This window comes from Ictalurus furcatus, chromosome 3, assembly GCF_023375685.1.
Source record: "Ictalurus furcatus strain D&B chromosome 3, Billie_1.0, whole genome shotgun sequence".
NCBI lineage: Eukaryota > Metazoa > Chordata > Actinopteri > Siluriformes > Ictaluridae > Ictalurus > Ictalurus furcatus.
Genome location: NC_071257.1, coordinates 29,488,681 through 29,505,046, shown reverse-complemented (window position 1 = coordinate 29,505,046; position 16,366 = coordinate 29,488,681). Strand labels below are relative to the sequence as shown.

The window sequence follows — 16,366 nt, the reverse complement described above, 5'->3', positions numbered from 1 at the left end:
ACCTTTTAGCTGTACTCATGTTCGACGTACGTGAATCGAAGACTGGTTTGGCTAAATGCGTGTTGTGATGAGATCACACTCAATCAGTCTTGGCCCAACTCTGAGGTAATTTTGAAAAATCGCAAGCTCCACCGAATATTGCCGAGTTTACTTGATTTTGCATTGATTTCTGCTATCGCAAAATCACGAAATCCTGGAGGGACTGTAGAATACCATTATCTTGAAAATTTATATCAACACTAGTAACAAATTCATTCATTCATCCATCAGTAATCACTTAATCCTGTTCAGATGCATGGTGGGAAAACATCTTGGAAAGTCCATTCACACACTAGGGGTAATTTAGTATAGCCAATCCTCCTGTTTTTTTTTTTTCGAGGTTGCACGTATCGGACAACCTGGAAGAAACCTACATGACCATGGGAGAACATGCGAAACACCACCTAGACCGAAACCTGAGCTCAGGATCGATGTAACATCAATATCACTGCTTAAATTACTTTTTCATTTAGAAAGGTTTGGTAATAAATAAGCGTTCTTATGATCATTGGAACAATTGATAACTTTTAATCTACACTTGCCATTTCACCTGCTTTGATCTGTAATTACTTTGCAATTGATGTTTCCATGATATCCTAAAGTTGATAATAGTTAAGAAACTTAAAATAATGACATTAAAAGATCTCTGACAGTCAGTTGTTACATGCTTTATCGGACATTATTGGAGTTTCTTACAAATACGATCATTTTCAATTTTATGAAGCATTATAAGCACAGTTATAAAGTTTTATGAATATAGCCTTCATGCACCGCGTCTTCTCCAAACAATCTTTTCTCCCTTCCCAGGTTGGCCATAAAGAATGTACTGACAGTAACTGATGGCTTTTTGCTCGGAATGAAGGCAGGCAGTGACGCTGTGTCAAACCCGATAGAACAAACACAACACATCAAGAACCTGTTTTACATGAACAATTCAATTCAAGGGTGTGAAAATTTTTATCTGATACATAACATCAGATTACAGTTGATCAGAAGAAAAGTACTACCCAAGCTCTTAGTCCTCGACTGCTCAGCTTTAGGCTTTGAGTAAAAGCATCTGGTAAATGAATAATAGGAAAGAAATGATCTTTAGTTATGTCAAATGATTCGTCATGTTTTTTTTTTTTCTCCTGAACATAGAAAGCGAACAGACAAGTGATCATTCCTGTTTTCCCATTGCTATGTGAAAGCCTGAACTGCCACAAGTCACTTGTGGAAGCTGTTGCATTCGAAGGTTGGATCTGAAATTTGTGTTTGGCTGCACGTTGCTAAAGAGGACTGTGAGTTTCTGGCCCATGTGGGAGACGACGCTATGCTTGTGTTCCTAGCTGCCATATGAGAAAACATAATGTCCTCCAGCCTTCATATTTTAGGTGGAGAGACAAATTTGTAGCTGCCAAGTCTCTTCGATTAGATAAAGCACACAAACACTGGTGATGCATGTGCTGAGAGTAAAGACTGCGAGGTGTTTCGCTGTGATGTTTGCAGAAAGAACGCAGGGGAAGTGGAACTGCTGGCTCTTTGAATCACTATCAGAGCAAAGGGATTTAATGGTGAGGTGATGGTGCTGTTGTATTTTTAATTATTATTTTTTTTTTTTACAAACTCTCTCTCACTCTCTCTCTTTCACACACACACACACTTCAGAATTAATTATTGACTAAACAGACAGAGTTGAGAGCAAAACCAACATCTGATCTAAACACTGGGCAAAAATCTTTCTATTTCACAAGTAATTTAGGTTTTACACTGTGTCGTCCCTAGAAAAGTCTGGAAAAGATGACGAAGAAAAGATGATGAAGGGCGCAGGACGAAGTCTAAAGAGACTTGGCTTCTAGCTAGAATCGGATTTTAGAGATTGTTGGTTTAAATATAGTGACATCACACATACAATACACAACATGTAATAATCTCCCCATTATATTAAATGGAAACAATAAACAAAACTTTTTGAAACAAAACCAAGAACGAACACACTGTCTAGAAATGATTTTCATTTTTCTTTTTCAAAAACAAAAACAAAAAAACAACACTTTTCTGGCCCATCCCAAAGGAACACCCACCCCCAAAACATTTTCCACATTGGCTATTGGCTGGGGAAAAATTCCTCCATCCAACCGTCCGTCGAGTCCAGCTCTGCACTGTCTGACAGGCCAAACGGGACCCCACTTCCGGTCCCTGACTGGCCAGCATAACCGTAAGCCAAGTCTTGGCTTGATGTCCGTTGGTAGCCTTGTGTCTGCCCGCTTGGCATATAGGCCCCTCCACCTGGTCCGGCCCCTGCCATGGCCTGCGTGGAACCCTGTCCAAAAGCAGCCATGTTGGGCACGGCCTGACCCATACCCGACATTGCCATTCCACGCGGTTGATTGGTCCTTGGTTGGCCTGCCATGTGAGGCATCATGGGTCCGCCCATGCTTGCTGGGTTTATGGCTCGTGGGTCTACCATGCCCTGGCCACCCATCCCTTGGCTGAAATGCTGCTTGGGCATCCTTGGTGGCTGCCCACCTTGCATGGCGTATGCAGGGTTACTGTTAAACGCCACCATGTCGTTTGTAGTCCTTCCACTCATGGCCTGCATATTCTGCTGCTGGGGCCATCCCTGACCTCCACCTCCCATCATGCTTTGCAGTCTTTGAGCCTGGGCTTTGACCATCGGCTGCCCAGCTGGCTTCATCTGCTGTTGAGAGAGGGCAGGGTTCATCATCATACCCTGTCCATATCCGCTTCCAGCTCCTCCTCCCACCATTCCCTGTCCCCCCGTGCCTGCAGGTCTCTGTGCCATGGCCATGCTAGCCTGGTTGGGGTGATGCTGCGGCTGGAGCATCTGACCCATTCCCGAATTCATGCCCTGGTACATGGCTGCCTGTGTTCCTGCCTGGCTTCCATAGGCCATGCCCATCTCGCCCTGAGTGGGCATGGGACCAGGGTTCTGAACTGGTGCCATCTGTAGCATGCCTTGGTTCTGCTGCTGTTGCTGCTGTAGGAGGCGAGCGTTCCTCATGCTCTGAAGCGCCTGGTTCCTTGCTGCCATCTCCTGCTGTGTGCCTAGCCAAGCACAGAAAAACATTACGTCATGTTTAGAGGAATATTAAATTAATATTTCAAACAAATATCATTATCTCTGAATTGAAAGCTCCTGGGGTTCAATTAAAGCTCAACTGTATAACACTATATGTTTAGCAATGTGTTAAAATTCCTTAATAAGTAAAGAAACAGAAAACCAAGATTAGTAATTCAACTCTGCATGAAACACACAGGCACACGCACGGCAAATCAGCAGCGCAGCCGTGTAATGCGATGCATGGTGCGTCTCTATTCATTTGGAAAGGCTCCATCAATCCTGATAGTCCATTCCAAGGCAGACTGAAATTGTGCAGGGAAATTTGGGAGGAGGGCAAGTTGCCATGACAACAGGCAATGTGAGGGAGAAAGTTCAGTGCTGCCAATAAATATATAAAGAAATAAACAATCAAATAAGCAAACAGAGGCAGTTGATGTTTTAAAAAGAGGATGCTGAGGGGAATGAGCACAGGCTGGAATTGAGCCTAGTGATAAACTCCACTTTCATTGTAGAAGAGAGAGAGAGAGAGAGAGAGAGAGAGAGAGAGAGAGAGAGAGAGTGTGTGTGTTTGTGTTGTGGATTTGACTGGTGCACTATACAGTAAAATTAATTCTAGCTTTCACTAAGTTGGGTTTCACCAGTTTTGGTGAGCCATTTTGCTTTACCCCTTTAAATATCAGCTTATTCACTTAATCGTCTTCAAGTGTATTATTCAGAAACTACAGTGAAAACAGGAATGTATTCATGGGAGTGTGGAATGTCAGGACCTAGGTCTTAAAAATTTAACAGGTTAAAATTGCGTAGTTGTACGTCTACTCTGAGGCAAACTCAGTTGTAGTAGATATTTAGTGGATTCAACTCAAGACGGCATGAAATGATGTAAACCAATCAAACATATTGAAACTGTTGAGTCTTTTGCTTGTATTAATTACTATATTCAACGGAGGAGATTATGCTTTAATTATGAATAGTTACTAAACTGGCAAATGTTCTAGAATCCTGACCAAACCGGCCAATGTTCCAATAAAAGAGGTGTGGCCTCTGTAAGCGTCAGTCTCAGTGAATGTGGTGGGGTCTTTGTACTGGTTAGTTTCAGTTAGTCTCTTTATCTGTCAGTCCCAGTAAAGGTGCATGGGCTCTGTGCCTGTCAGTCCTAGTGAAGAGACATGGGCTCTGTGTCTGTCAGTCCCAGTGAAGGATGCAAGGGCTCTGTACCCCACAGTCCCAGTGAAGGAGGCATGGGCTCTGTGCCCTTCAGTCCCAATGACGGGGCATGGGCTCTGTGCCTGTCAGTCCCATTGAAGGGGCATGGGTTCCGTGCCTGTCAGTCCCAGTGAAGGGGCGTGGGCTCTGTGCCTGTCAGTCCCAGTGAAAGGGCATGGGCTTTGTGCCCTGTCCATCCCAGTGAAGGAGGTGTGGGCTCTGTACTCATCAGTCCCAGTAAAGGGGCTGTGGCCTCTGTACCTGGCAGTCCTATTGAATGAGGAGTGACCTCTCATTCCTTAAATCTAACACTTTTTTATTACTAAAATTGAACTCTTTGCACAAAAATAAATAACACTACACCAAACCAAAATCAAAAGGCTGTTGTCTAGTGTGTTTCGTACATCAGAGTGTTGCTCACATATCAAGATGCACTGTAACCATACTGTCTCAGATGGACATATACACACCCCAAAACTCTCTTAAGTGAAGATGTGGTCCAAAACTATATCAACAGTGTGTAGGCCTGATTACTCCTGTAGTGTATAACAACATTGTCCAGATTTTAGACAGTGACGTCAGTGTGGCTTTACTCTAAAGCCTATCCTGATTACGGGGTGAAGACTGGACAGAGATGCTCATTTGCAGCTGACTTCAACATTGTGCATCGTTCAATAAACCTGAAAATGTCTAATGTGTGACACACACACACACACACACACAATCCCCAAGTCCCATTCCCACTGATGGCTCTGACTAAGAGGGTATTTCCCACCGGATCTACATCTAACATGGTTTCCATGGCAACGTGACAGAACAATCAATAGACACACTTCCCTTCAGGGTATGTATGTGTTTGTGTGTATGGGTTTGGGGCGGGGGATGTGCTTTACATTTCATACAGTTTTCCTGATGTGTTTGCTTCTGTATATGCTCACATGCGTAAATGTGCATGAGTGCTTGTCTACGTGTTAAGGGAGTAGAAGTGTGACAGAGTGTGCGCGAGTATTTGTGCTCTCTCATTAGCTCAGGAGGAGGCAGGAGCAGTCGGTGCACTTGACAAAGTAGTAATTTTGGAAACTAAAAGAGTGAATGATTTGCTGTGAGAAGAGTGAAATAAACAAAGGAACTCTGCAATGAAGAGAGCAATGGAACACACACAGGAGCCAACAGAACAAACTTCCCTATGTCATGTTCTCCTTTCAGTCAAAAAGCACTGGCTAAATTACCTTTGTCCTTTGATGCAGTGAAAAGGTGCAGAGTGAAAATATATATTTGAAATATGCTGTGCTTTATTCTATATTATTCTGTTCAGACTAAACAGTATGTGTCCTAATAGTGATATTACATGAAAGTAGTTAATTTCCAATCGACACATAACCGTAGTCTCTCTGTTTTTCCCCAAATAGTATTCTATTGGACTTATAATACACTAAATACTGTAGATTGTACAGTGCCATTATGTTATGCCCTATGTAGTGAGCACATGTAGTGAAAAGGGTAACCAATTTGTACTCACCCTGGGCTTTTCTGTGTAAAGATGAATTGAAGATGGTGCATAAGTAGCATAAGAATAGTCAAATTTAGGTCAATATCAGTGACAACAAATCATTAATGTGGCTAAATTTAAATTAAAAAATAAAAAAGAAAAGAAAAGAAATGGAAACATTCAAATTTAGGACAAAATGGCACTGCTTCTTTGTGAATTTTTTTGTTGTTGTTGTTGAAAAACTGATTAAAAGTGAAACAGTTTTCATCTTCCATATAAATGCATGGTGTAGTGCATGTAGTGTATCTTCTCAAGGAATTTCACAGCCCTAAAACACATCTGCTGATTATCTGTATTAAAAACCCATAGAGTTTATGTACTAAACACATAGAAGTGGGTATGTATGCACCTTCAGTGACAATGGATGAAATACATGGAATGTGATTGTGTAACTGCTCATGTCTTTGTTTCTTACCCTGAAACTGTTGGAGAGGATACGGGTTTCTCTGTGCTTGACTCATCTGCCTTGGGAGATGCTGCTGCTGCTGCTGCTGCTGCTGTAACTGCAAATAAACACACTGTTAGTGCACACACACTTCAAGCACACAACCTCACAACTGCAGCTACAGATTAAAGTGCACAAAAGAGGAGCAGGTGAGCTCATGCGAGGGAACCGCTTAAACCATAATGCTAATGTAAATTCAGGAAAATGGTACAGATCCTTGGAGAAGTGGGCTAATTTTAATTCGTGTTTCTCTGAGCGTGTGCTGTGTCGGTTAGCAAAACAGAACCATTTACGCCCAGTAACAGAGGTGTGTGATCACCGTCCAATATCAGTTAAGAGTCTCTTTAGCAGCATATTCTCAGAGATAGAAGAGAGAGGAAATTAAAACAGCAGGTGGTGTGTGTGTGTGTGTGTGTGTGTGTGTGTGTGAGCACATTTGCTAACACATTACTTTGATCTGTCTCACTTTAAGTGTGCTTAAGTAGATAGTCTTTTGTTAAAACATTACCAACATATAATAAAAAAAAGTAGTCAATTGGGTGTATTTAGGGATAAAATATGTAAAAGGTAAGCAGTAGAAATAAGAAAACGTAGAGATAAATATTCCAGTAAAAAAAAGCCACTACGGTCTTTTCTGTACATCAACTGCAACAGTGTTTGTACGCTAACATTTTTGTTGTGTATTTCAGCAGCTTGGATCTCAACTGGACCAGACTAGGAGATTAAAGTGCAGAAAGTCTACAGTGGGTGAAACATACACAAGGAATCCTGCTCTTTTTACTCTCATAGCCAAATTTCATGAGACCAATTTGGAATTTGTGGAATCAGTAAAATGTTGAATATTCTGTAATCTAAAGCCGTCACGAAACCCTGTGTAGCTGTGTGTTTTCGCTGGTCACGTGTCAGTCCTGTTCCTGCTTTTTCAGTTCCTGCTTGGGAGCTTGTTTGCTTTAACCTCATTATCACTCGGTTTGAATCAATTTTACTGCAGATCAGAGCCAAAACAAAACACAAGACAGTGTCGCTATCCAGATGCGTGCTTGGTTGTTCGACAAACCAAATTAAAGTCCTGAATTCTGAGTCAGTACGTTTACATGGACAACAATAATCCAATATTAACCCGATTAAGACGATACTCTGATTAAGAAACCACCATGTAAACAGCAATTTTTAATTACCTTAATCCGATTAAAGTCATACTCGAAGTAAACACAAATCGAATTAAGACGTGTGGAGTACTCCTGTTTTAGTCGCATTATCGACGTGTATTACAGACTTGTAAACACCTTAATCACACTATTAACGTCGTGTGAGAGTTTTCACCGCATTTTGTGACAGGACACGATCACACACGGCAGCGCTCAACCGTTTTACGGCAAACAATAGAGCACGGCTGCGTCCCAAACCGCGTACTTGCCTACTATAGGCCTGTAGCAGACGAAATACATGTATCTCAGCTACTATATAGTAGGTAAGTACGCGGTTTGGGACGCAGCCCACGGCTTCAAGCAGTCGTCTATTTGCTCGTACAGCACGACAAATAATTAACCGCGCTTGACGTGTTCGTAAAATTTTTTAATAAAAACACCCAAAACTGTATACGGTACCATAACAAATACGAACTGGATGTTGATACGTGAATTTCTGGAGGGAACGTCGGACGGCGTGGCGTGGGGATGTAATGACGTGTGCTGTTAATCCATCTATGTTCTATAACATGTAAAACGGGTACATGAAAGGAGTATTCTAAAAGCGACTCATGTAAACACCTTAATCAGAATATTATCTTACTCAGAGTAAGGTCAATAATTAGATTACTGCTGTCCATGTAAATGTAGTCATTGTCAAGATTATATCAAGTCCCCAGCTTTGACATTGGCGTTTCTGCTCAGCGGATGCTTTTCTTTTCTCACGCCTTTCCGGGTAAACTCTAGCGACGGAACAAAAGATTAGCAGTTTCTGAAATAGTTAAACCAGAACAGAGATCACACTTTTTCCCCATTCTGTTTGGTGTAATCATTAACTGAAGCTCTTGACCTGTATCTGCATGATTTTATGCACTGTGCTGCTGCCACTTGAGTGCACAATGGTATGAATGAGCAGGTGTACAGGTGTTCCTGTTAGTGGCCAGTGAGTGTATTTCAAAAATAATCTGGTTGAATTGCGAAACATACACATTGTCCACTTTAACCGGAACAACTGTATCCAGTCAGCCAATCATGTGACAGCAGCGCAATGCATAAAATCATGCAGATACAGGTCAAGATCTTGAGTTAAATTTCACATCAAACATCCGAATGAAGAAAAAGTGTGATCTCTGTGACTTTAACCGTGACATGGTTGTTGGTGCCAGATGGGCTGGTTTGAGTATTTCAAAAACAAACCCCCCCAAAAAAACATACCGTGTGCGGAGTGTCTGAAACAGCTTATTGATGAAAGAGATCAGAGGAGAATGTTGAGACTAGTCTGAGCTGACAGGAAGTCTATCGTAACTCAGAAGGCACAACACATCAAACCATGAGGTGGATGGGCTACACCAGCAGAAGACCACGTCAGGTTCCGCTCCTGGCAGCCACGAACAAGAATCTGAGGCTATCATGGACACAGACTCACTGAAACTGGTGCAAGTGTGCATTTTGTTAACAATTCTAGCGACATGCCGCTATTACAACGAACTAAACAAAACTGTAAAAACCAACGCCACATTAATTTCAATCTTCTCCACGCTCAAGGTGTTCCTGTACTTTTTGCACCATGTTGCAGTAACGGTTTCTGCAGCGGGATCGAAAGGAAAACCCGAGATTACGGTTTACTTCTGATTTACGACAGCTCTTGAACGCTTTATTTCCTCAAAAAGTGACAGAATCTAGGTGGTGGCATTCTGACGCTGGTGAGGAAACATGTATGTCTGTGTGAGGTGTACATGCTGCGTACCTGCTCCGCCAGTAAGTGGTGGTGCTGCTGTTGTCTCTGTTCCCGCAGGAGCTGAACTTTCTGCTGCTCCATCAGATGAAGCTGAACTCTCTTCTCCTGCTCCATAGCCATCATCTGCTTCATCATGGCTGCTTGCTGCTGCTGCTGGTTGCCCAGGTAACCACCTGGCCCCGCCCCGTTAGGTCCGGCCGAGGGCACAGCTCCCGGACCTCCGTGAGGGGGTTGGATGCCTGCGGCCTGGCGTGGCAACCCGACCATGCCCTGCTCCTGGAAGAGAAGAAAGAGAAGCGTGATAAGAACTCCATGAAAAAGGCAGGAACAGAACAAGCAACCACTGAAAATAGAAACAGATAATAAAACCGGACGATTCATTCAGCACAAGCGCGCTACCCTGAAGAAGAGATTTAAGGTCAGGATGACTTTTAGATGGAAACGATTCAACATTATTGCCACGCTGTCAAACAACCAAGCAAGCTAAAATCCCATCAACTTTTAACACTTGGATGCACTTTAGGTCAAAGCCATCCATTGAACTAAACACTACAGGTTTTTTTTTTTGCTTTTCGTCTAAAGAACATTAACTCATATTTTTAATAAGTTACAGTGATGATGTTCAGGATCATTCTGGGATAAATAACTGATCCACCAATCTAACTAAACACATTTACAGCAGATGTTTAGAAACTCCACAAGGCTTTGTCTAGCTTGATTTAACTGAATCCGGCAGGAGAACAGAACACATCCTGAACATCCTGATTTTGCCAAATGACGTGACAATCTTGGTCAACAAAAGAGGTAGTTAAATGAAACGTTATCAGCCATGGCAGTGTGACTGGCTCTGTGTCTGTGAACAGTCCGTACAGGATTTCGCTGAGATTTTTTTGTGATTGTTGCGGCCGAAAATGCTTGATTTTGCTGCAGCTTTTTATAAAATGTATGATGCAACATACAGTGGTTTCACAATGCAACATACAGAGGCAGTGGTTTCACTAGGGGGCAGTGGTTTCACTAGGGAGCAGTGGTTTCACTAGGGGGCAGTGGTTTCACTAGGGGGCAGTGGTTTCACTAGGGAGCAGTGGTTTCACTAGGGGGCAGTGGTTTCACTAGGGGGCAGTGATGGCTTAACAGTTAAGGCTTTGGGTTACTGATCAGAAGGTCGGGGGTTCAAGCCCCATTACTGCCAAGCTGCCACTGTTGTAGCCTTGAGCAAGGCCCTTAACCCTCTCTGCTCCAGTGGCGCTGTATCATGGCTGACCCTGTGCTCTGACCCCAAATTCCTGATATGCTGGGATATACGAAGAAAAACGAATTTCACTGTGCTGTAATGTATATGTGATCAATAAAGGCTCATTATCATTATTTAGTGTTCGTTTCTGCGAAATCCTGGAGGGACTGCTTGAAGTCCAACAGCAGTGTTTCATTCTCTTACCACAGCAAATTGATAACTCAAACAATTTATTATTATTTATTAAAGAACATCATCATTTTTATCCACTCCGTTATGTTTAATGTTATATGAAACAAGTTTGTTTCTGTTATCATTTATGTTATCGCAGCTATAAACCGTTGTTCCCTCAATAGCCTCTCTCTTTTTTCTCGCTCTTGATATTAAGACATACAAAAAAATTTTTGCAGCTAGTCATGTTACTGAGTAACCACAAATTACAAATGCTAAATAATGAACATCTCCTCACAGAAAAACTTCACATCAACAATTACACACATGTTTAATCCATTGATGTAGAAAGCCCACCATGTCCCTGCGCGAGTTGTAACAATAATACACCACAACGAGCTCATTACGGTAAACCTGCGATTTGCCTTGCAGCCAGAACTACTGTTATAGAAAGTTATTCAACACTTTAACCAATCAGAATCCAGAATTCAACAGCACTGTGCTATAATGGAGAATGTGTAACGCATGTTCTCTGTAATAATATAATAATAATAATACACACTGATATCCCATAATGCACTGTGATGCAAAAAAAAGTCCTTTTGTAGGTAATAAGGCACTGTTTTGGACTCAGTGAAATGAATCGTGAAAAAGGAGCCGCTTCAGTTTTTTTTTTTTTTTTAAACAAATGGAACTGCAGAGCTACACATTAGCTTTTGCATCTAAAAATAATTGGGGCGTTTGGCAGGAATTTTCCGGTGCTGAGGAATGGAAGGCTCATGTTGATAACATTAGCTGACAGTAGCTGGAGAAGAAGAATGTTGGGATCCATGTCCGAATCGAAGACTTCGTGTTCACCATGCGGAATATGGTTTATCCTGGTAATAACTACTTTATAACACAGTCGTAGACATTTTACAAATGAGTCTGCGCTAAAAGCTGGCATGATAGAGTAGGAACAGTGGGATTCAGTGTTGCATGTTCCTGTGTGTGTGTGTGTGTGTGTTTGCTTTTTACTGTTATTGATCTATCGACTGTGCTTTAACTCCTCTCCCTCTTTCTGCCTCTAAAAGCAGACGGTTCAGATTCGTCTAGTGATCGATACGTGAACACCTCCATCGAGGCTGCAGGATCTCCTCACTTAACCAGCCAGGCTGACAAAACGAGCACAGAGCAGCGTGTGTGTGTGTGTGTGTGTGTGTGTGTGTGTGTGTGTGTGGACAGATGAGGGCAGCGTTGCTCTATCCTCTCTCTCTGAATCGTCATATCTCTGTTTCTCCCACCTCCATGCCTATCTGGCAGTCATGCACGCCTTCTCGCTTTTCTCCGAGTCTCTCCCTCAATATCGCTGCTTATCTCTGTCCCCACACCCCCACTTCCTCTTTTACAACCCAAACTCTGTCATCCGTACTTTCCTCTCTATCTCTCCTTCGCTTGCTCTCTCTCTCTCGCTCTAACTGCCCCCCTCCTTCTCCCCCCGCACACGCGACGGCTTAATCACGAGTGCTGTAATATACATCACCCTCTTCCTGCCCGCTCCATAATGTGTCTGAGAGCGAATGAGGGAGAGACAAGGAAGGTGGAGAAATGAGAAAGACAAACAATATTCAGCTGAAGAAGAGAAAAGAGTGAGAGGGAGAGAGAGAGAGAGAGGGAGGAAGGAATAAAGAGAGGACAGGAGAAAATAAAGGGTTGGAGAAAGAACGAGGGAAAGCTACAGAGGAATGACGAAAAAAAGAAAAGGAAAAATTGTGCAAAACTAAAGAAGGAAGAAGAAGAGAGTAAGAAAAGGAGAGAAAGAGAGAGAGAGGCATAAACAGAAAAGGATAATGAGCTTCATGAGTGTTTATAGATGAAATGAGGACGTGAAGTATAGAAATGAATAAATGTCTGAAAAAGCGATGGGGGAAAAAGAAAAAATAAATAAAGCTCTGAAAGGGGAGAGAAAATAGAGACACAGGAAGACAACGACATGGAGGGAAAAGGAGAGAGAAACCACGAGAAAGAAACAGAGCAGACAGAGAGAGAGAGAGAGAGAGAGAGAGAAATGGAATTTTTTTTAGAAAAAAGGAAAAAGAAGAGTGAACAAGAAAAAGGTGTGTACAAAAATAGAGAATAAAAGGGAGTGAAAGGGATAGCAGTGAGAAAACAGAGAAATGATAACAAGAAATGATACAGAACCAAAAGAGAGGAAAGTAGAGAAATAAAGGGATCAAGGAACAAGAGAGAGAGAGAGAGAGCAGGAGAGAGAGAGAGAGCAGGAGAGAGAGAGAGAGAGCGCGGGAGAGAGAGAGAGCAGGAGAGAGAGAGAGGGCAGGAGAGAGAGAGAGAGAGCGCGGGAGAGAGAGAGAGCAGGAGAGAGAGAGAGCAGGAGAGAGAGAGCGGGAGAGAGAGATCAGGAGAGAGAGAGAGATCAGGAGAGAGAGAGAGCAGGAGAGAGAGAGCAGGAGAGAGGGAGAGCAGGTAGCCAGGCAACAGCGGCTGTAATGTTGAGCAGATGGTGCTCATAGGAGCCATGATGGACGACGGCGGGCGGCAGCCTCTAGCAGCCGCGCTCACACACACACACACACACACACTCTCTCACACACACACATGGGAGAGAGGGAGAGCGTGACACAGGGGGGAGTGTAAATAAAGTGCTGTGCCTCTTTTATTCTTTCCTCTGCCTCTTTCTCTCGCTCTTCACCTCCATGAGCCCACTAAACCCCCCTTCCCTTTGTTTTTACTCGCTCCACCTGGTCTGTCGTTCATACAGTGGACACAGTGTTGCACACTGCAAAGCAATACACACCCCACAGTGTAACACACACACTACACACAGGATCATATCCGCTAGATTGGGCGTTAGATCAGTGCTTCAACCCTGATAAACAGTATATACAGTATCTCACAAAAGTGAGTACACCCCTCACATTTCTGTAAATATTTGATTATATCTTTTCATGTGACAACACTGAAGAAATGACACTTTGCTACAATGTAAAGTAGTGAGTGTACAGCTTGTGTAACAGTGTAAATTTGCTGTCCCCTCAAAATAACTCAACACATAGCCATTAATGTCTAAACCGTTGGCAACAAACGTGAGTACACCCCTAAGTGAAAATGTCCAAATTGGGCCCAAAGTGTCAATATTTTGTGTAGCCACCATTATTTTAAAGCACTGCCTTAACCCTCTTGGACATGGAGTTCACCAGAGCTTCACAGGTTGCCACTAGAGTCCTCTTCCACGCCTCCATGACATCACGGAGTTGGTGGAGGTTAGAGACCTTGTGCTCCTCCACCTTCCATTTGAGGATGCCCCACAGATGCTCAATAGGGTTTAGGTCTGGAAAAATGCTTGGCCAGTCCATCACCTTCACCCTCAGATTCTTTAGCAAGGCAGTGGTCATCTTGGAGGTGTGTTTGGGGTCGTTATCATGCCGGAATACTGCATACTGTTCATCCTCATGTTGGCATTCATGGTTCCCTCAATGAACTGTAGCTCCCCAGTGCCGGCAGCACTCATGCAGCCCCAGACCATGACACTCCCACCACCATGCTTGACTGTAGGCAAAACACACTTGTCTTTGTACTCCTCACCTGGTTGCCACCACACACGCTTGACACCATCTGAACCAAATAAGTTTATCTTGGTCTCATCAGATCACAGGACATGGTTCCAGTAACCCATGTCCTTAGTCTGCTTGTCTTCAGCAAACTGTTTGCAGGTTTTCTTGTGCATCATCTTTAGAAGAGGCTTCCTTCTGGGACGACAGCCATGCAGGTCAATTTGATGCAGTCTGCGGCATATGGTCTGAGCACTGACAGGCTGACCCCCCACCCCTTCAACCTCTGCAGCAATGCTGACAGCACTCATCGTCTATTTCCCAAAGACAACCTATGGATATGACGCTGAGCACGTGCACTCAACTTCTTTGGTCGACCATGGCGAGGCCTGTTCTGAGTGGAACCTGTCCTGTTAAACCGCTGTATGGTCTTGGCCACCGTGCTGCAGCTCAGTCTCAGGATCTTCTTATAGCCTAGGCCATCTTTATGTAGAGCAACAATTCTTTTTTTCAGATCCTCAGAGAGTTCTTTGCCATGAGGTGCCATGTTGAACTTCCAGTCACCAGTATTAGAGAGTGTGAGAGCAATGACACCAAATTTATCACACCTGTTCCCCTTTCACACCTGAGACCTTGTAACACTAACAATTCACAGGACACCGGGGAGGGAAAATGGCTAATTGGGCCCAATTTGTACATTTTCACTGAGGGGTGTACTCACTTTTTGTTACGTAACGTAGACTGGAGGCGGATGCAGGTGCAGGTCAAAGTCTTTATTGACAGTAGACAAACAAACACAGGAAACGCGGTCTTCACCAGGAAAACAAGAAACTGGTATCGTGACTTGAAACTAGAGCAGGGCATGAAACCAGACCGCTTAACATGCTAATGCATTCACTATCGTAATCAAACATAAACGGGAACCGCATCAGACGTTTGGTACAAACTATACCAACTATACCAACTATAATACTGCAAGCCGTGCGCAGTCACATGAGGGGTTTAAATAGCAAACATACTCAAACCAAAACATGGACACCTGGGGCAAATCAGAGACATGATCAAACTAAATTCAATATCCAAGCAGGAAGCGAACGAAAACAAGAGTCACGTGACCAGTCAGAAGCCGTGCCGCACTGCCATCTGCTGGCCGTGGCATAACAGAACCCTCCTCCAAAGGGTGCTCCTCCCAGAGCACCAAGAACCCCCCTCCAACGGGGGTCCCGGGCCCCTGTGCGAGACAGCCTCCGTCGGGCAGCAGAGGGGCGGAGCAGCACCCCCACCGGGGTTGAAAGTCGGAGCACCACCCCCGGCGGCGCTGAAAGTGGAACGCAGGGCACCGCCCCCGGCGGTTCTGGAACTGAAACACTGGGCGCCGCCCCCGATGGCTCTGGAATGCAGGGCGCCGCCCCTGGCGGCTCTGGAAAGCAGGGCGCCGGCTCTGGAACGCAGGGCGCCAGCTCTGGAATGCAGGGCGCTGCCCCCAGTGGCTCTGGAATGCAGGGCGCCGCCCCCGGCGGCTCTGGAACACAGGGCGCCGGCTCTGGAATGCAGGGCGCCGCCCCCGGCGGCTCTGGAACAGAAACGCTGGGCGCCGCCCCCGACGGCACTGGAACACTGGGCGCCGCCTCCGACGGCTCTGGAACGCTGGGCGCCGCCTCTGGAACGCAGGGCGCCGCCTCAAGCTGTCGCACTGAGGTCGCCATGTTGACCTCAGGTGGGAGCTCCACAGCTGAGACCTCCCCGTAGGCCTCAGGCTGGAGCTCTGCTGTCCTCGTTGCCCCCCCAAAAAAAATTTCTGGGCCAGCCTTCACCTCTGGACTGCGCAGCATGGTGCACCTCCCCTGCAGTGGGAAGCCCCAGATGCCTGCTCTTCGGCGGCGGGGACGGGGTAAATGGCGCGAGGGACGACGTGGTGCGCAGCTCAGCTTTGCACTGAGCAATTTCCTCTTCGAGCTGTTTGCTCATCTCCAGGGACGAACGGTAAAGCGCCCAAATCCTGGCCACTTCGGCGGCGCTCATGGCTACCTGCTGCTTCCGCATTTTGGACACAGTATTCTGTTACGTAACGTAGACTGGAGGCGGATGCAGGTGCAGGTCAAAGTCTTTATTGACAGTAGACAAACAAACACAGGAAACGCGGTCTTCACCAGGAAAACAAGAAACTGGTATCGTGGCTTGAAACTAG

General features: G+C 44.6%; 1 protein-coding gene across 1 annotated transcript in view; it reads right to left on the bottom strand.

The window, feature by feature from the left end:
* Window positions 1-335: 335 nt before the first annotated feature.
* Window positions 336-16,366, bottom strand: part of maml3 (mastermind-like transcriptional coactivator 3) — a 171,062-nt gene continuing 155,031 nt past the window's right edge. Inside the window, exons 3-5 of the mRNA XM_053621936.1 lie at window positions 9,235-9,501; window positions 6,271-6,358; window positions 336-3,087 (exon numbers count right to left, since the gene is read on the bottom strand). Of these exons, the coding sequence (XP_053477911.1) occupies window positions 2,126-3,087; window positions 6,271-6,358; window positions 9,235-9,501 (1,317 nt within the window). The 3' untranslated portion in view covers window positions 336-2,125. The remainder of the gene's footprint in view (window positions 3,088-6,270; window positions 6,359-9,234; window positions 9,502-16,366) is intronic.